The sequence below is a fragment of the Stigmatopora argus genome, chromosome 7 (assembly GCF_051989625.1).
Source record: "Stigmatopora argus isolate UIUO_Sarg chromosome 7, RoL_Sarg_1.0, whole genome shotgun sequence".
NCBI lineage: Eukaryota > Metazoa > Chordata > Actinopteri > Syngnathiformes > Syngnathidae > Stigmatopora > Stigmatopora argus.
This window is the reverse complement of record NC_135393.1, coordinates 7,353,918-7,374,926: the sequence shown is the minus strand read 5'-3', so window position 1 is coordinate 7,374,926 and position 21,009 is coordinate 7,353,918. Positions and strand designations below refer to the sequence as shown.

At 39.0% G+C, this 21,009-nt stretch overlaps 1 protein-coding gene across 3 annotated transcripts in view; it reads right to left on the bottom strand.

Moving 5' to 3' along the window:
* Window positions 1–2,591: 2,591 nt before the first annotated feature.
* LOC144077289 (protein-glutamine gamma-glutamyltransferase 2-like) overlaps window positions 2,592–21,009 on the bottom strand; it is a 23,994-nt gene continuing 5,576 nt past the window's right edge. The window contains exons 2-16 of one of the 3 annotated variants that reach the window (XM_077604907.1): window positions 19,149–19,257; window positions 7,447–7,614; window positions 6,608–6,841; window positions 6,415–6,533; window positions 5,924–6,052; window positions 5,597–5,774; window positions 5,135–5,270; window positions 4,939–5,042; window positions 4,731–4,870; window positions 4,552–4,651; window positions 3,948–4,093; window positions 3,607–3,736; window positions 3,350–3,510; window positions 2,923–3,059; window positions 2,592–2,834 (exon numbers count right to left, since the gene is read on the bottom strand). In XM_077604907.1, the coding sequence (XP_077461033.1) occupies window positions 2,681–2,834; window positions 2,923–3,059; window positions 3,350–3,510; window positions 3,607–3,736; window positions 3,948–4,093; window positions 4,552–4,651; window positions 4,731–4,870; window positions 4,939–5,042; window positions 5,135–5,270; window positions 5,597–5,774; window positions 5,924–6,052; window positions 6,415–6,533; window positions 6,608–6,841; window positions 7,447–7,614; window positions 19,149–19,248 (2,136 nt within the window). In that variant the 5' untranslated portion in view covers window positions 19,249–19,257 and the 3' untranslated portion in view covers window positions 2,592–2,680. Of the gene's footprint in view, window positions 2,835–2,922; window positions 3,060–3,349; window positions 3,511–3,606; window positions 3,737–3,947; window positions 4,094–4,551; window positions 4,652–4,730; window positions 4,871–4,938; window positions 5,043–5,134; window positions 5,271–5,596; window positions 5,775–5,923; window positions 6,053–6,414; window positions 6,534–6,607; window positions 6,842–7,446; window positions 7,615–7,686; window positions 7,908–19,148; window positions 19,258–21,009 lie in introns of those variants that run through there. The other 2 variants (XM_077604908.1, XM_077604909.1) reach the window with 2 other exon arrangements.

Here is a 21,009-nt window from a genome sequence, read left to right as displayed (position 1 = left end):
AGAGCGAGAGGCTAAAGCAATCACAAGGAAGCTTTAATTAAGATCACGAGTGTAGCTGTTTACTCCATGGAAAACAATCTTAAGTGCTTCTTCATCTTGGAGAACTCACATAGCTTTAATCATGTACTGGCTGATCGCAAAACACTGAAATTAGCTCTCTACTTCCCACGAAGTTACAAACTGTTATTAAAATCACACAACACTCACAAAACATAGACTCAAAGGGAAACCCAATTACATATTTTGACAATGACAGGCATTCTCACACAAAGACCTATGTATGGGTGTCAAATGATAATCTGGAAGGAAAATCGGAACAAAAGCAGGACAAGAGTAGAGCAACAGTAGTAGGCGTCTTCAAAGACAAAGTTCTAAGAGAATTGCGAATGAATAAGTCAGAATAAAATGCAATGAGATGAGCTGGTGAAAGTCGAAAAAAACATCAACAAAAATAGTCCTCAGAGGTTCACATGTGAGATGAAGTCTAGTGTTTGTGAGAGACTGTGATTGCAAGTGTGTGTGCATTCGCATGTGTTACAGTGTGCACATTTATTGGTGTGAATACTTTTGTCTGTGGATTATTGAGTGTGCGTGTTCCTTCTTTACATGTCAGTCTGTGAGTGAGAGCATGAATGCTTGTGTGTGGGTGTCCGGGGGGTTGGTTGGTATCTCTGGTGGTAGTTGAGCAATCACACGCAAAGCTGCCTTGCAAATGTATTCAGTATGTTGCCTCTTTAATTAATGAAAATATAAACAGAAGATGCACGTCGCACGGGCACAGTGATACATACACATTAGCACAAACTTTGAACAGTTTTCATTTTAACACATTTATACTCCTATCTTGCTCTCGAAAATTAGTCAAACATTCCAGATATTGCTCAAATTTAACATTTCATTTTTTAAGCCACTGACAAGTTGATTCATAATTCTTTTGTCATCAACAAAGATTATCTACGTAGAACTCTTGAGATTCAGAACTCAGTTGTTCCCAGTCCATCTTTTCAGCACTTCTTATCAAAAATACTTTTTATAAATCATCGAATTGACCTTACAGCATCTTTAATTGGAGACGTGAAAGGTCTTCAGCCTGTAATAATTTAGTATCGATTATACTGTATGTGTATTTTAAATTTATTTACTGCCCTTGACAGCCACAGACGTCAAATATACATGTTAACTTGGAAAGTTGACTGTGTGAAGTCACGGGGCTTGTTGGATTAGAGATGTTGGTGAGTCGATGTGTGAGTGTATTGATGTAAACTGGGTTACCCACAGCTTGCCTAGAGTGTGTGCTTATTGGGGCTTGTTTTACTGCTCTCTCACTCAATGGATTACTAGAAAATACATTATCAATCTGACTCTTCTCTCCCATGAGAAGGGGCATTACAGAATCATTCAAATTGTGCACATGCGGGGCACTGAGAGTAGGTTGGTTTTTGGTGGCTACTCGGATGCCTGTATTGTGTGTGGCCATTCATGCATGAAAGCCTTGGCCTTAGCATAGCAGATGGGTGAAAGAGGTCATACTTTGTATATTTGTGTCACGCCGACATGAGAACCAGAAAAATGCAGTTATGTTGTTATTACATGCTTGTCACTCACAAAATAGTTGCAGCAGAAATAACAATTTTTAAATGCTGCAAGAGCAGAAGTGGAGGACAAAACCTCCCGGCATGTACGTATTATTAGGCAACTTTTAACTTTACAGACTGTCAAAGAAATCATCACCAGAAATTCCTCGTGGAGCCATAAAGGCTTATTGATTTTAAATATGCAATTTTTAATTGCTCTTATCACACTCATGCACACACACACACGTATACTTTTCATTCAAATAGTGCGTATCTTGTGATAGCCGCCTTGTAATCCAGGATTAGTCTGATTGGGATCTTTACACATTGCACACTTGTGTATGTGCACGTGTCTGCATGTGTGTCAAAACGATTACAAGGCAGACAGGATATTTAATGATGAAATCAACAGCTTTGCAGTGAAGGAAGAACATGTGTTCATGTGATCGAGACAAATGGTCTTCGTTGAGAAATTACAATTTGCCTTACTGGCTGAGAGAATGAAGAAAAATAGCTTATTTACAGAAAATATACATAGAGTGCAATGAAAACGTATTTGCTTCCTTCTTAAATTACATATTTCATTGTTTTTGCAGTTTCCCCTAATTTTAATATTTTAACTCAATTTAGCCAATATAATACAATTGTAAATAATGATTTTATTTACCCTGAGGAAACAATTTTTCATACCTTCCTGATCCTGTGTGAAAAAGCAACCCACGCTACATTCAAAAGCAATCAAAAAATATGAGATATGTTGGCCAAATATCAAATTAAAAGAAGGGCAAATCATTACGCTGACAATTAGCTCATTTTGCAGTGTATGAGCAGTTAGACTATATAATATGTATATATTTAATTTCTTCTGTCTATTTTCTGAAATTGCAATTTGTTTGTTTTGCCTGGTGTGCGAACTGACTCCTTTTCCCATTTACCACTAATCCATATCTTGTGATGCAGAAAAGGCTCAGAACCAGTTTAGTTAGGCAAGTACAAATAATGACAAACAAAAGTGTGTTTCTTGTTGATTTGATGTTTATATTTTTATCACACTCAGGGGATCATGATAGATAAACACCAAATGATTCGCATTTTTCACATTGCTTTCAGTATCTGAATTTGCGAACCACCATTGTAGCGCTTCCCTTCACGTCTTGTAGCCCGTCTGAGAAAAAGTCAACGAGGAGTTTCCTGATGCCGGTCCTTACAGGATTGAAGGCAAGCTTGACAAATGCTTTTTGGCCGGGACCGATGTCAGTGCTGACAGACAAAGGAGAATTTTAGGGCATTGAATAAGTGATGAATCGTAAAGAAGTGCTGCACTGGAGCTTTTAGTGTCTTCACTTACTTGACCTTAACCTCAGTGGGAGCCAAGAGCCCTGCCCCCTCCACGGTGAAAACACCGTCTTTCAGAGGAACTTTGAGAGGATTGGTGAAGGAGAGGGTGCAGATTGACTGTTGTCTTAGATAGGCTCTCCTAGAAACCTGCACAGAAGCAATTTAACGATGTCAAAAGAAGCTTTGACGCATGGATTTCAAAGTATCAGAATAGTACGGACTACTGCTGATTTGAAGTGAAAATGATCATGTTTGGGGTGATGGCCCCAAAAAAAGATGATTTATTTTGTCCCAGGTTTTTCAGGTTTCCATTGCATGGGTCGTAATTAATTGCAAAGAAAGCATCCCATAACAACTTAGTAGTACTTTTTAAGGAAACAACACATAAACACAACCAAGAGGCGTTACCATTCTTGCCCTCTTTAGAGGTCCCCCACCTTTACAAAGACTTTTGGCATAGTGGGTGAAATGCTGCCCATAGCCATGATGGGTCTCTCCAGACCCTCAGCCTGCAGCAACGCTGTCAGCTTCATTGTTTGCCGCCCAGAGATGTACTTGACGTAGTCGTCATAACCTATTGTCACCACCTCCTTGTGAACTGAATCGGCAGGAATTTTGGTCAAGGGCAAAAAGCAGAAAAAAGTACAATTGGGACTAGTAATTTGTTTATTATGTCTATAGCCTAGCAACCAACCTTTGTTGGCTGGCACAGAAATCTGCTTGGTTTCCTTCTGCAACTGCCCGAGAAGTATATTGTTGTACGTTTCTGCCGTGGCTAAAATGGTCAGACAAACATCAGCTTTTCTTTGTCCTTTGTTGTCCACCTGCATAGAATAATTATTCGATCAATTCCGAATCTTTTAATGAGTGGCATTAGAAAACAGTAAAGGCTTGTTAAAAAGTGACAACATTTTGCGACAGCATGTATTGTAAAAGTTAACTCAAATTTAAGGTAAAAACTACTCAGCATAAAGGCTAAAGTTACATAAAGCAATTTTCATATGTATTATTTAGCAATCACTTTGAGTGCCTCACCTCAACAATCATTTTAACCTCTGATCCAAACACAAATTGTTCGGGTTTGACAGACAATGACAGTTTGACTGAATCCGACCTCTCAGGGGATGGTTCTCTGAGTGAACGTTCCGCCATTTTGTACACCTCTCTCTCTTTTGTGGAACCTGAAGAATAGCACGGTCCATTATAATGAAACTATATCTACACCACTTCGACCAGGGGACTACCACAAGGGATCCACAGTATTAACCCCCTCACCCCCATTTTTTTAATAGTAAGTGCTAAAACCACGTTTCACTGCGTGTTTCCCTCAAAAAAACACACTGTTGTCACAGAAAAGTAAACATTTGCCATGTTGTGCAAAGGTTGTCTTGAATCTTTCAAGGACATAATGAAACCTACAATCAGGCTATTCTAAAGAGAAATGTGCTGTCCAGTGTCAGAAAACTGGTGTCAGTAGCAGAACATGGGACTAACACTTCTAAAAGCACCCAAGAATGGCAAAAAGAAAATTGGACCATTATGAAATGGCCTTCCATGAGCCCCAATTAAACTCGTATTGCTTTCAATAGGATAACTATTGATTTGTATTCAAATGCTAAAGCTAATACTCTTCACTAACCTTCGGGATATTTGTACTCAAGAGTGATATCTTCTCTGCGATTGCCAAAAACACTTTTGGTACTGATTTTCTGGCCAGTATTGGTCTTGTCCACTTTGATCTGTTACACAAAGAGTCATCACTTTCAGTCCAATAGTATATATAACATATTTTGGGGCGAAAGGATAAATGTAGTTCACCTTCTGACGTTTGCCATTTTTCATGATCCAATAGATTATATCAGCATTCACTTCAGCAAATATGAACGGAGCATCATACTTGACGCCCATATTTCCCTCCTTGATGGCTTTAACAGGGCATGGGCCACATCGGTAATCACCTGACATGCAAACGCCATTTCATTATTCCTTTGTATGCAACAAGGTGATGGTATTAGAATGTTCACACCATCACTCAGTTCCTGAGGAGTTGGGTCCAAAACTTGCCAGCCGTCATTTCCCTGTGGGAGATCTTTTCTTTTCATCCAGGACTCAATCCAACAATGGTAGTTCCTAAAACAAAGAAGTTGAGACAAACGTTAGTGACGAATGATGTGTTGATCAACAACAAGATAATTTCATTGATGCGATTCCCGGTGGGCTACCAGCTGCTGTCTGAACTTCCTTTAACACTCTCCAGTTTTTCATTGACCAGGTAGTCCAAAGAGAGGTTTCCATCCGTGTCGTGCGCAGACTCAAAGTTTGTAACATGGCGTGTTGGGATTCCAAGGCAACGCAGCACTGTAAAGAGCAAATGCTGTAGTATATTCAACACAAAATATTTAGCTTTGTTTCTTCTAAAAAATAAAAAATAAAAAAATTCCACTAAAAAAACAATGAAGAGTGGAACATGCTGCTCAATCACAATTCTGTGTGTTGTAATTGGCAGGTGTAAGATGTGTAAGGGCCCCATCAGAGGCCCTACCAGTCACTGGTTTGTAATGTGAAATGATTGATCCATTGACTAAATAATGGCAAGCTGCTGAAGAAACTGAGCTGTCTAACGACTGACTAATTAAGAAATTTACAAGAAGGTAAAAAAACCCAAAGGGGACAAGTTGGCTCACCTGTGCAGGCAACAGCAGCGAAGACCCAGCACTGGCCATATTGAACTGGCCTACATCCACTGTTGCTCCACTTTTGAAGGATAGAAACGCTGCCAGTCCATCTGTAAGGAGCGACTCCATGATCATAGGGCTCCTCCCAGCGGCCCCGCAACACGCCTTTGTCGCGATTGCAGTTGACCTGAACATGAGGTACATATTAAATGGTTAGTGTTTTCATCCTATATTTTCTTTTCTGATATCTGTTACTAATTGGTTATTTTGGCAATCATAGACAAACATAGTGTCTATTTTATTTTTCTAGGACGTGTGTGTTAATGTTATTATCACCATGGCCGTAATAATCCTGCTGAGGTAGACCGGGTCAAATCTTTGGTTAAGGTCATTCTTTGGATCTCTCACTGCCTCTCTGGAGTTGTCCAGAATTTCAAAACAAATGTCCATTATTTTGTCCTCAAACTGTGATGGAAGGAGGAAAATGACACACACTTATGTAATCATAAAATCATTTCATTACACCTGTGGTACACAGATAAAAAGACACACACACGGCATACACATTCTAGGGGTGTAACAATTAAATTCTGAGGTCAATATGTCATTTGTTTGAGCACAACTGAATTGAAAAGGTTCAAAACATCAAACAAAATTGCCCAAAAAATTCAAAATTGGTATATTCTATGGGTGTTTGACATGTACATAACATGGCATTAAATTAAACAAAGGCCCTTAAATCAAATCACATCGCGCTACATTTGTAACATTGGCAGATATAGGATCATATCATCCTAAAATTGGGGATCTACACCTCTAATACATACCTGTCCAAAATTCCAACGCAGGGTACTGATGGAATTCCAGTTGCCACGGTAAAGGGTTCCATCCTCATTCATGACATACTCCTGAATGAGATTTTCATCAGGGAGATATACCACATCACCTGTGTGTCACAATATAGGAATAACATTATTTACAAAATTAATTGGACACACCGGGGGGTCTTGACTGAATCACCTTTGCACCATGGGTTGTATAGCACATGGAACTTGGTCACTCCGTTGGTGTCCAGAATGCGCCCAGTAGACAAGCACACCAGCGACACAGACAGACGGCAAGGGCTGATGATGGCATCCGCAGGACTGTACACAGTCAGCAGTAGTTCATCATACATGTAACGCTGTGTAAACCACCAGTCTTCGCCTGTGCCTCTTTCCCTCTTCACACTGACCACCATCTCTTCTCGCTTGCCTGAAGAATTAAAAAAAATAAAATTGTAGGGGTCTAAAACCTTCTAGGAATACATGGTGAGCAAACAGTACCTCAATGAGTGTCTCATACACATGAATGAATGCACAGTACAGACTACCTTTTCAGCTTTTCAGCATTATGATAGGCACTTGTCGAAGTTGAAACAAAGAGCTCTGCGACGAAACCTACTTAATTCATTTATTTTCTGTACCGCTTATCCTCACCAGGATAGCGGGGGATGTTGGAGCCTATCCCAGCTGACTTCCGACACTAGGTGGGGGACACCCTGAATCGGTGGTCAGCCAATCACAGGGCACAAGCAGAAAGACAACCACTCATGCTAACACTCATGCCCCGGGGCAATTCAAACTCTACTACGTATGTTTTTGGGATGTGGGAAGAAACCGGACAACCCAAAGAAAACCTACACAAGCCCTTTGAGAACTTTGCACAGGAAGGTCCAGACATGGGATCGAACCCTTTATCTCAAAACTGTGAAGCTGACGCACTAACTAGTCATCTAACCTATTTTAGTGTCTCAGAATTCCCTCACAAATCGTTGACCTCAGCCCCCAGCAGTCATTTGAGGATAATAATTTACTTACCAACATAGATCTCCAAAGCCGCCTTGCAACCACGCACATCTCCAGAGCACTGCACTGAGATGGAGAAGCACTGTCCCCTACGCACAATCAACCGTGTTCGGTCGATCTCCTTGGTGCGGTGGGCCAAATTGTTTTCACGGCATCTCGGGTCCACATTCACAATGTTAACTGATGACAGAGAAATGAGATAGCCATTCAAATGAAGAAGATACTGTAGATACTGTTTAAATACGGACTCACCCTTGTTGTTTGACATTGTTTGGTCTCTCAGAAAGTTCATGTCTTCAAGGACTTTCACTCACGGTGTCACTATAAATCGCTGACCTTTATTTATACAGTGCAAGGCCAACCCTCCAGACTCCTGCAATAACCCCTAAACCATACGCCACACTCCACGATTTTATAAAAAGTTACAAAAGTTTCATCATGTATCAGACTGCTTTGCACTAATTGAGCAAATCTCTTGCGCTAGTTTACAAAAAATATCTCAACAAGACATATGGCACAGAGTGCAAACGTCACCATTATCACCATCTTCCCATCAGCAAACACCCAGCAATAACAGTTACAACACTTAATATGATGACATTTCACTCAAGCAGCCTATCCATAACGCAACAGATTGTCAGATTTTTCACGTCTGTGCAGTAATGATAAGAATTAAAGTCAGTCCTGAACAAAAAACATGAACACAAATAATAAACCTACGCAAAAACACAAAATAAAACTTTAAAACAAGTTGGTAGAAAATATTCCTTTATATTCACCATGCACAAGTTTCCTCTTAAGCTGTTACAGCGAATGCAAAGGGCTAAAATATTTGGCAAACAGCCTCCTTTATAAATTGGTTTCTTTTCTGATTGGGGAAAAAAACAAAAGCAAACTAATTTGAACAGCCTAATAAGCCTAATGTTTTCCTTTCACTAGGCTGACTGTGTATGCAATAAGTAAAACAGAGTAGATAAGTTGTATATACTGTATCCTAATTATAAAGGAACCTTCTAATTCTCTCTTTATATATATACATATATATATATATATATATATATATATATATATATATTTATATATATATATATATATATATATATATATATATATATACATACATATATATACACATACATACATACATACACACATACACACATACACACATACACACATACACACACACACACACATACACACATACACACATACACACATACACACATACACACATACACACACACATACACACACACATACATACACACATACATACACACATACATACACACATAAACATACATTATATATATTTATATTTATATATATATATATATACATACATACACATACATATATATATACATATATATATACATATACATACATATATACATACTTTTTATTTTATTTTTACAATTATTTTTATTTATTTTATTTTTACAATTATTTTTATTTATTTTATTTTTAATGCTTGACGCATATGTTCATTTGGTACTTCCAATGTATATTTGTTATTTTGTTTTCTGAAATGTGATTTTCTTTCAGCTTTTGTTCATTTGTTACTTTTTACCTTGACTTGTAGATTTGTTTTATGCAAAGTAAAATGTGTTTTGCCCTGCTCAACCACCCTAGTAAATGAAGAAACATTGAGTGCATACAGGTTAACCAAAAGAATTATACAGCGTGACACTCCTCATATAGTCAAAATTGATTTGGTCAATGAAAAACAGAGCGTAAATTTGAAATGTAGTGAGTATCTGAATGATAAAAACAACAACAAAAGGATGGTTGCTCCCTGCAATGATTAAATAAAATAGTAAAAATTATACAAATACAGACAGAGTTTGTTGTGATCAGATAAACATCCTACCTTCTTCTTCTACCAACATGACTTCATCCTCCCATCCACCTCTTGCGCCCTAATATTACATTATACTAATTAGAACTTGTACCTTCCCTTCCTAATGTTAGAAGTATTGTAAATTCACGCTGTGCTACTCTGATGAATTTAATAACGCTTCTTTATGAAGAGGTCATGAGAAATTATTTGACTGCAATTTTATAAGCTTACATCTCACACGCATAAATATTTCGATGTTTTTTAAAAAAAAAATCAAGCATTGGCGAAGGTATCTCTGTTGCCTGGGTGTGTCTGTCTTTGTGTTTGTTCTGTACCGGTGCCTTTCCTTTTGGATAAATTAATTGTTTGGCTAGCTCTGGGAGGACTAAATTGTGTTATTTACCTGTGGTAATTGGTTTTCCCCATATGGTAGTTTTACGCACACATACACATGCGCATGCACAAACACGTAGACTAAGTAATGAATGCCTAAACAACAAAGATGCCATTTCAGATAGGAGCTAAACACACACAGACAGATGTATGAATGGAGTGACACAGACACACAATATTATCCCTGGGTATAAATGTCCATCAAAACATAAGAACAAATCAAATAAACACACAGTGTCTGTCACACAGACACAGCATGAAATGTCATGTTGTGTCTGTGTGACATTTCATGTTGTGTCTGTGTGACAGCTTGCCAGCTCACCTTTTATGGAACAGTTTTTTTTTTTCCTGAAAGTAATGAGGGGTTCAATCTGGCCCACGGGGGTGATCTGCCTGACTGTAGCTCATTCATACTGTACATACAGAATTAAGTACTTTGAGTTTTTCAACATAACCACTATAAAACTATAATTTTCTGAGTTCTGTGAGGGAGTGTGTGCATTATTGCACTTTGCTCAATTTCTTATCCACAGTCATATTCATTCTTTTGCCCCCTGGAGTCAAAACGGTGCCGTCAAGGGAAGCCAGTGTTAACAAGGAACCTTAAAATGCCCCAAAACCAGCAGGAAGTCACCTAGAAATAGCCGAAAATCAGCAGAAAGCTACTGACACACAAGAAGTAGCCTGGAAAGTCCCTGTAAATCAATAGGAAATTATCCAAAATTTACAGGAAGTTACCTGTAAGTACCCCAAAATGACAAGGAGGTGATGTAAAACTGACTAACTGCCTGCCATAGACGACGATAGAGGTTCAATTAACCTTAAACTGGTTGTGGATGCTCATCTTTCAATGCCATTGATGGCACTAGAGGTTGTATCCATTTGGACTGGGAGGAGTGAGTGACCATTTTGCCATTCGTCCCTCTAAGTAAAAATGAATGGAATGTCTTGCACCATCAATGGCGTCTAATAAGGTACCTTTTTATGGCCAAAATAAACCGCTCAAGCCCACATGAGATCTAGTTGGCATGAATGTGGCCCACAAACCAAACTGAGTTTGACTCCCCTGCTCTATGCCATTGGGGGTTAAATAATTGTTATTGTCACAGAAAAACTATTTGGTTGCCTTTCAAGTGGCCAAAAATGTATGAGTTCCGTCAGCAGGTGGGGTTAATCCCTGGGCCTTCATTTCACTTAGTCTTCTTCAAAGCACTTTAGAATATTCATCAGAGCGCAGTCAACCAGTCCATTCATTGTCTGGGAAGGTGCCGATGCTCATGTTATTTTGCTTCACTGTTTGTTTGTGGTTTTGACACAACAGATGGCCTTTTACTTCCTTACTAAATTCATTGCTGCGAGGGCAATTTTCATCATTCTGAAACTTGGTACAAGCCTAGATTGGATGAATAGGGTTTCAAGTATGGTACTAAAGCGCACAGTAAAAAAATGGCAATTCAAATAAGAATGGACAGAACCATTTTTTTAATCCCTCCCCCATGTTCTTCATATTCTAGGCCAAGGGTGTCAGACTCGGGTTGGTTCGCGCGCAGCTTTAACGTCAACTTGATTTCATGTGGCCCGGACCATTTTAGATATAATATTTAGATTTTTTTTTAAATAAAGAACTGTATTAAAAGCCCTGAATATTCAGTTTTTTATAGATCTAAAATAATGTTTATTTGAGCTTTTTTAAAATATATTTTTAGATTTTACAAAATGATTTTTGAACTAAAAACACAGAAAAAAATGATTAAAAAATTACAATTATTGATTTAAAAGGGGGGGGAAATCAGGAAATTTAATATACATCTATACTCTTCATTTTATTTGATCCTAAAACAGAAAGTCGGCACTCATGATTTACTTTCCCGGGCCACACAAAATGATGCAGCGGGCCAGATTTGGCCCCCGGGCCGCCACTATGACACGTGTTCTAGGGCATAGGACAAATAAGAATTGTTAAAACAATGAATGACTTCCCTGCAATTGGCGTGACACCAATTCAATCTGTCCCCCACCTGCTGCCCGTAGTTAGCCGATATATACTCCAGGACCTCATGTGACCCTGGTGAGGATAAGCAGTACAAAACATGAATGAATAAATAAAAGGCTTTTACATCCACATAACTCCAGCACAGGCAGTGGGGGATCGATTCACACATCTCTGTGCATGCTCTATGACTGACTGGCAACCAGTTAAGGGTTTAGTCTGCCTTCGCTCAAACGCAGCTGAGACAGCACCCCACGGTTCTAATAAGGTTAAATGGTGTTAAAAATGGAGCAAGCAAAAAAAAAAAAGAGGGGGTGACATTTAGATGTAAACTAATGTCCCTCTCAGAATCCATAGCAAAAGACGCGCTGACGCCCTGAGTGGTCTATTCAAGCAGCTGTGTGATGCAATTAAAATGCAGAGTGCATTTCTCTAGCTTTAGATGAGTTTGTTGGGCATCAACATGGAAATGACAATTTTCACTTGTGTTGTTGTTATGAATCAAAATGACATTTGTTTTTAATATAACTGAATGCAATATTGCATTTGGCTTTATTGGAATTTTAAAAAACTCAATGAATATATGTAGTATATTCGTATAACATTCATATTAGAGTATCCCTGGTCTGAACTGGAGAGTGATCAAGATTGTGTATACATTTTATTATCCCAACTTTTATGATTTTTAATGCCGAGCACTACTTGTCCAGCAGTGGCTACATACTGCTTGTTACAACAGCAGTGAGCAATAATTCGCAAGATTAGTCAGAAAAGGAGGAAAATAAAAACAGATTTGGTTGGCAAAATGAAACAGAGCAACACTTGCTGAGGTCACACCACATATTTCAGAACTTTAAGAGGTAAGAGCAAAAGCCACATTAAATTGCACTAAATGTTAAGTGAGTTGCTGTTCTTTGAAAACAAATTCTTGATTGTAACTGTGTACTTGGAAGTTGAGGAAAATATTTAGTATTTATCTTATGTTTAAGTCTTTAGTAAACTCATATTACCCTTATAAGGACAGTTATCAATACAGTGGACAGTGGGGTTAATATTTCTGATCATGTCTATAGAGTTAAAAACCACTTACAGGTTATTCTTTCAACTTTTGGCAAAGTTGATCATTAAAACCTTCTTCCTATAAGTAAGGTGATGTGTTTATTTATTTTTTGGTTACTTTTTGGAGGCTCAATGCACATTAATAAACATAACAATATAAATCCACTTGAATTAGCCAAGCTAGTTTTCATCGGTAGTTCCTAAGGAGATATTACTAGGCAACCTAAAATAAAATGAAAAACACACAAAACATTTCAAAACACAATAAAACAGAAGTGTTACGAACAATAATACACATAGCTTCAGTGATCACATTTCTGCCATTCTAACAAGCTTTTTAACCATTTGGTTCAAAAGACCAAAATGAGGAAACCTCTCTTATTGACCGGGAAACAGTGCTCCATAGATGGGAGGCAATAAAGGAGAACACCACTTGGCTAAACGCTGATCTCCAAGAAGGGATTATACCATCCTCTCTAGTGGTTCCTCTTGTGCTACAGTTCGATTGGACTGCGTTGAATGCAGAGATAGGAGGTGGTGCTGAATCGAACACATTTTTGTAGACCAAACAGATGTGATGAAACTTCAATTATCACAACTAAGGACCCTCTTATTCTGTCAGATGTGACATTGATAGTAACCAAGGTTTATTGTATAAAAAATTTCGTACTTGTCTATATAATGGTTTGAGTGTTTTTAAGGTTTACTTGTTTGTATTGGACCAAGTGGTTAGACTGCCTTAGTAGGTTGGTATGACTGTGAGAGTGAATGGTTGTCCGTCTCGTGCTCTTCCTTTATAGACAATGTCGAAGAGGCTTCTGTTTTCATGCTTACTTTTATTTTCAATATTGTTAACACTCCTTTGTGACAGATGGTGGGAGCTTTTCTACTGCACCCACTTTCCGAATTTCAGTAGATATTACTCAAAGCAATCATGGGGAAAAAGTGAGCTCGGACAGCTTGGCTGTTTTCTGTGAGAGTTATAGCCACAAAACACTTTGAATCATAGAGAAACTCTGAGGTCATGCTTGCCCTTCTGGCCAGAACACTGCTGCCACTGATATCCCATTTTAAAATGGTCCACCTCAGCATCCACCTGAGAGCCTACAGTCTATTGTACCTCCAGGCTAAGTTATTATTGTTGTTTCCAATTTTTCAACATTAAGCTCTGGAGTGGCTGGCAGTGAGGTCATAGCCCCCACATCAATACTGTACATAGTCTACACGTCTTATGTGACCCACCATTGACCTCAGACACCACAAGTAAAGTCTAGGAGAGATGTACTAGTAACTGTTTGAAAGGAAACTGCAAGGAAAAAAATGGAAATGCGCTTTCCATTACCTGTCTTAACATTACATGGTGCAAAATCACACTTCATTGTTGTTAGCACATTGGCCTCCTAGGTCGAGGGTTTGATCCAAGGTGAGTCCTCACAGTGTGGAGTTTGCATGTTCTCCCTTGGCTTGCACGGGTTTTCTCTGGGTATTCCGGTTTCCTCCCATATACCAACAGCATGTATGGTAGGTAGGCTGGTTTAACAGGCTCTAAATTGCCCCTAGAAATGAGTGTGAGCGTGAATGGTTGTACTCCTTGTGCCCTGCGATTGGCTGGCCACCATTTCAGGGTGTCACCCCGCCTAGTGCCCAAAGTCAGCTGGGATAGGCTCCAGCACCCCTCACAACACTTGTAAGCGGTTCAGAAAATGAAGGAATAAATACATTTTTTTATATTTGTAAAATGTGTCACCTAAAAAAAGTTATAGAATTATATAGTAAATGTGACGTACCGGATCTTCGACAAAAACGTGAGTAGCACAACTGAACAGAACTGGAGAACCCAGTCAATGCAAGTTTAATGTCATCAATATACACTTTAGACATGTGAATAATCATTGTGAGAAAATGCGTTTAGAGAATGTAGTACCTCCGATTCAAAGTCTACACTGCTTCTTAGTGGAAGTAACTTTGCATCCTGATAATATTGATTTTGTCATACATTCAATTAGTAGAATACGTGAAGCCGAAATATCAATGTGAACGTAACCATACACACATGGAAATGTAATGGAGTAAATGCCATCATGATACTAATGTTGCAGCAATTTTTCATAAGTGTAGTGTGAAGGGGGGGTTTACAGTATGTTCAAAAGCTTCAAGTCGGTTGGTGCTTTCACACCCTCGAAACGAGGAACACCAGTCACTACCATTGCTGGTGCAAACAATCATCCATTAACGATTTATGCAACTTACAGTTGTTTGTCATTGTTTATGGCATGGTCGTATTTCGCAGGCCTGACTGTTTCTGGCTCCGTTTATTTCACTAGCTGCTTAGCTCCAATAAATAACATACAGCAAATGAAAATCACCTTTGTCTACCCAAAGGTCTAAAATAGAAGTTCATGATCTCAAACAGCCATGTAAGAGGACGTAAACATAGAGATAGTAAAATCCATTGGACAAGTGATTTTATAGTTGCACTCTACCACAAACTGCTGACACTGACCAGTGTGGGTTGTGGTCCAGGAGAATCAAATCACTGATTCGTAGTAAACTAAAAAATGAAAAGGAAATAGAGTAAAATAAATGCAAACACAAAGATAACAAATTAATTCCACACAACACTGTACAGTAGTTATATAACTACATTTTGTTGCATCATAACAAAAGGTTCAACTTGGTTAAAAACATGTGCAGTATCCTTTAGTCACTCACTTTTTAAATTATTACTTTGGGATGAATGAGGTGAGGTCTGTTGCTGTTGTTGTTGTTGTTACTGCTGTGTGTTCCAATCGATTAGGCTGGAAAATTGAACGGAAGTTTGATCAGGAGTGGTATTGCACTCAATCTAGCCTAGCCTAGGGATTCTTTCTGAGGTGAAATTGCCATCGACTGGCTTGGCAAGCATATTACAAAGTTTTTTTTGGAGGGGGGGCATTGTCACCTCAACCAAAAGGTAAATTCTCCTAGTCACTCCTCGTCATGTAAATCCAACCTACACCAAGTTTTGCACAAATTTTCTTTTTAATATTAAAAAGTAATTTGGCTACTAAAATCTGTACTTTTCATCTTCTGCAGCGCTTATTGACAGTTCGTCTTTGTAATAAGACCTGTGTTTCTTTTTTTTCCTTTTTTATCTGAGCCATTCCTTATCCCTGCAACTTTTGTTCAGGGGGGTTCACAGGATCACTGGAACCTATTCAATGTGACTATGAGCAGAGGGCCCGATAAACCCTATTATTTATTTTATAATTGAGGGAAGAGTCCAGCTCAACCTCTTGGCTGTGGAAGGTAAACCTATACAAGCATTTGGAGAACATACAAAAAAGGATACAGGAAGGAATTCCATTCTAATTTACTGGGATGCTTGTATGAAGCCTGATTTGTTCTATGCAAATTCATCATTTGAATTCACAGCGAAGCCAACACTATTATAAAACAGTTAAGACCATCATATAGAAAACAAAGAGGGGGAGATGTAAACAGAATATGCTGGCCACTAGTTATCCCGCTGGCTTTGATCCCTCTAATGTTCTTCAGGGGCGGCCAAGTGGGCCTGTCACTCAAGCCACTTTGGCATTTCAGTCAAGTACTAGGGGCGTGGGGGTTCTGGGAGGTTTGTTGGATGCCAAAATACCTCCAGTCAGACAGCCCGCAGATAATAACTATATTTCATCAAAATCACAGCAAAGAATAGATGCAGGAAGAGGGTGAGAGGAATAAACATATTTCAGGTGATGCCGTCAAATGTGTTTTGATGACTTTCTCCCGGGAAAGAAAGACAATGAATGTCTTTAAGGTTCTGCAGCTAACTGTGGCCTCTCTTCCTCCTCCTCTTCTTCTACCGACATAAGCTATCTACTAACTCTGTGTGGCCTTCCTCGTTCATTAGCATATAAATGACTCATGAAACACGCACAGCAAGGCAACACTGTCAGCGCCTTCACATAGTCGCCTTGCAGCTGTGAAAGTCTTAAAGCTTTCTATAAGACTCTTTTAGATTGAGCGTGAGACACCCACACACCCTACACCGCACCATACATTTTTCCAGGAAAAAAAAGACAAATACACTGTATGAATATATAAATTGACCATGTTTATAAGGACATTGGATGGCGCTGCCGACGGAGGGAGGACCAGGAAAGACCGTCCTCCTCGTTAATCAAATGAGAGTCCAATTTTGGTTATTGTTTTATTGATGCATTCTTTGTGGGCATCACTGCCTTTCTCTTAAGTTATATTACTAATTTAAATTGTACAGTCCTCACAAGCGCTATAGATATTCATTTTCCACACAGTTTATTCTTGTCAAGGGGGAACTGTACCCTAAACTGGTTCCAGTCTGTCACAGGGGCCACAGATAGATAGATAAGCATTTGATTTCTCAATCACATCGCCTCCAAGTGGGAATTGATCCCACGCTGCCTGCACCAAAATCAGGCAAAAAAACACTGCATCATCGGGTGAGGTGCTATAATTATTCACAGGGTTAATTAATAATATATTAACAGAAAAACATTATTCTTCAATTCAGATGTCCGACCCATTGAAAAATAAAGATATACTCCGGCTTGAGAAAGTGGTACTTATTTAGAATTATGCACGGCCTGTACAGGCAGTGACTCTAGATTTCGTACAGCATAAATTAAGTCATAGGAATACATTGTTTTTACATCCAGATGCCTAACCAGGGAAACAGTAGTTAGCACGTCCATCTCACAGTTCTGAGGTCAAGTGGGGTCCGGCCTTTTTGTATGGAATTTGCATCTTCTATACATGCTTGCGTGGGGTTTCCCTGGGTACTCTGGTTTACTCCCACATCCCAAAACCATGCATATTCTAGGTATGAGTGAATGCATTGTGTGTGGTTATTCGTCTTCTAGTGTTCTTCGATTGTTAGGTAACTACGGGATGTTCCTCTCCTCTTAATGCCAATAGGTAGCTGGGATATTTACCAGCACCCCTGCGAACCTTGTGAGGATCGGCATCTTGGAAGATGAGAATGACACAGAAAGAGAGGTAGAGGGGGAGTAGGGGGAGGGAGAGAGGGGTGGGGGTGTGCGTGGGGTTGCATGGCAACTCATGAGAATGCTTTTAGGGTAATTATACTCGACTCTAGTGATGAGAGGAAGAGCGTGCAGCTATTTGGGAGAATTTAGTCTTGATTTCAATTTGACTTACACATGCATATTCACCCTACAGCCTCGCTAAAGAGGGTTGGCTGCCTGTCATCTGTGTGAGTGCGTGGTGTTTAGAAGAACGTGGTGCTCTCTAGTTGTTCACTCGTGTTAGTTAATTAGTGATCTGACTGTGCATGTACATTTGAAGAATATTAGGTAAAGAAAAATAGGAGTTTTAAATTTTAGCTAACAGCGCCCCCTGTAGTGGTGCTGTGAAAATGCACCCATGACTTTCATTAGAATCTGACTCCCAGGAATAAAATGTTGTCCAATCACATTTATTTTGAAATCCCCCAATCTATGTGAAGTAATTGGAATACTGCAAAAGATATTTGGTATAAGTGTCCATACCACATTGTTTACCATTTAAAATTGTTCCATTTTCTTTGTGTCTTGCATTTCTTCAAATCCAAAAAGGAGCCAGATTTACTTGAGATTTTGCACACCTTTTCTGATATTAGGATACCTGTCTCTCAAGTAAGGGACTGCCTACCTTGTCCTATATTTCTGCTAAGTTGGTTTTCTTACTACAACAACTAGGGATTCAACATCCTAGGAAATGCCTTTAACAGTATGGGGGGTGGGCATTCTTTTACTGGCCACTGTTTTACCCCACACTGTGAGTGTGTGCCATATGGACACACAAATATCAAACGCTAGTACACCCAAAACACCATCACATCAAAAACTTCCCCAAGCAATGTGACAGTTCTCAGGGGTGAATGCTGTTGATGAGATAACACAACGCGTAGCTATGAAAAGTGGGACAGAAACTCAGAACTCCTTGCTCCCAAAAAACATATTCAGAAATAAGCACAGAACAAAATATTTGCTTGGTTGTTTAATTTGACAAGTGATGTATGTGCATGCCCCGTCAAAACACTAACTATTTGTTTATAAGTGCATTTAAATGTAAAGTTTTCCTACAGAGCGGCCCGAATCAAATCCAGGTCAGTATACCTGTGTGGAGTTTGCATGTCCTCCCTAGGCCTGCGTGTGTTTTTCTCTGGGTAATCTGGTTTCCTCCCACATTCCAAAAACATGCGTGTTATGCTGTTTGGATACTCCAAATTGCCCCTAGGTATGAGTGTGAGCATGAATGGTAATCCTTCTCCTTGTTTTTGTTGTTGTTGTAAAGATCAATTATACATCTGTATCGTGAAGCTGATGATTATCTGCTAAGAATACCCCATGATTCACCAAACATATTGTATACCATTGAATTTTGATCCGTATATTTGTTACTAACCTGTTTCTTTCTGTATTTTCTCTCTCCCCTCTGGTTTGTGCACCTCATCATTTATCTGCTTGTAATAATGGGGGATGCGGGTGGGCGGTACTGTTGCCATCGCGCTTCCCTAGTAGATAATATCTACCATTACTGTATGTCACATTTACTACTCTTACTTTTATTACTCGTATTATCATAAAAACAGATTTTTTTTTACTAATGCAGTCATTTTTTCATAATAATTGGTTCTTACCCAATACATTCTATGCACTACTTTGTAGTCTACCATGATGAATGTGGAAACAACGTCAACACACTGATCGTGTGTTATGGAGCAGACACGTTTGAGTTTGACAATCAAAAACTTAGCACACAAAACACGTAGACCTTGACGAGGATAACAGAAGAACCATTAGGCCCATGATCCTAAAAATCACCTTGTGATTGCAAGACACTTTTATAATAATAATTGGAAACTTTGCTGAGGTCCTCAATGCGTCACACCATTCAAACACGGATTTCCATTTATTTCTTTAGAAAGATTCACTTGAGCATAATGATTATATTCGTACCATTATATATGACGTGGTTGTTGTGTTGTTTTTTTTGTTTTGTTTTTTGTTTTTTTGCTGAAGCTTCTGGTGATTATGATAATATGAAAGGTTGGGTTATAAAACATAATTAAAAAAACATTGATAGCTGAAATGTATTCAATACTTTGCAGGTCTGCCATTAATTGAATGAATATTAAAATAATTCTAGGATTCATTTCAACACGTTTGTGTCCCTGAAGGGCATATTGAAAAAATATGAATGCGCGTGACACTGTGTGTGTCCTTGTCAAGGATGTATGAACATTTTTTATTCATGGCAAAAAGCAGAAAATTACTTTACAGCAAAAACTAACTTTTTCATGATTTGGATGGAAATATCAGACGTGAAATTATGTCAGGGCGATAAAGCATAACTTAACATGTTGTGCAGCCCCATGAATGTTTAAACAGTCAGATGATACAATACAATACACCCCTTAACGTATAACTAGTGCTTTTTAAGGCCCTGGTAAATCGCTTCCATGATTTGTTTCTTAATTCATTAAATATGTGCTGAAAAGGTACAAAGACAGAAAATTGGGAGCAGACTTGCTGAGTTTATCAATAGACTATTTTCCCCTCGTCAGCCAATTGCATCTTTGAGCAGGTCAAGGAATCTACTGAACTCACAAAAAAATGTGTTTCTACGCACTCCCTCAAATTGTTCATTAATTCATAAATTTTCTGAACCATTTTATCCTCACTGGGGTCATGGGGGGTGCTAGAGGCTATCCCAGCTGACTTCAGGCCAGAGGCAGGGGACACCCTGAATCCGTGGCCTTATGATCGAATGGCACAAGGAGACAGACAACCTTTCACGCATACACATACCTAGGGGTAATTTAGATTGTCCAATCAGCCTACCATCCATGTTTTTGGAATGTGGGAGGAAACCTGGAGAAAACCTACACAGAACATGCAAACTCTACACAGGTGGACTGACCTGTATCTGAACCCAGGACCCCCACTGTAAGGCCGACGTGCTAACCACTCGCGCCAACGGGCCACCCCCTCGAATAATATACAACTAATTATACACTAAGTGGATATTCGGGACATTGGAACTCTATTCATCCATCATCCAAACATTTGCCCATCTGTCCATTCCATTCAATCACCCATCTCTCCATACATATTGTTTTATATATATCCCTCTATCCATCCACCCATCCATCCACCGATCCAACCATCCATTCACCCATCCATCCATGCATTCGCACACCCACCATCCATCCACCCATCCATACATCCATCCACCGATCCAACCATCCATTCACCCATCCATC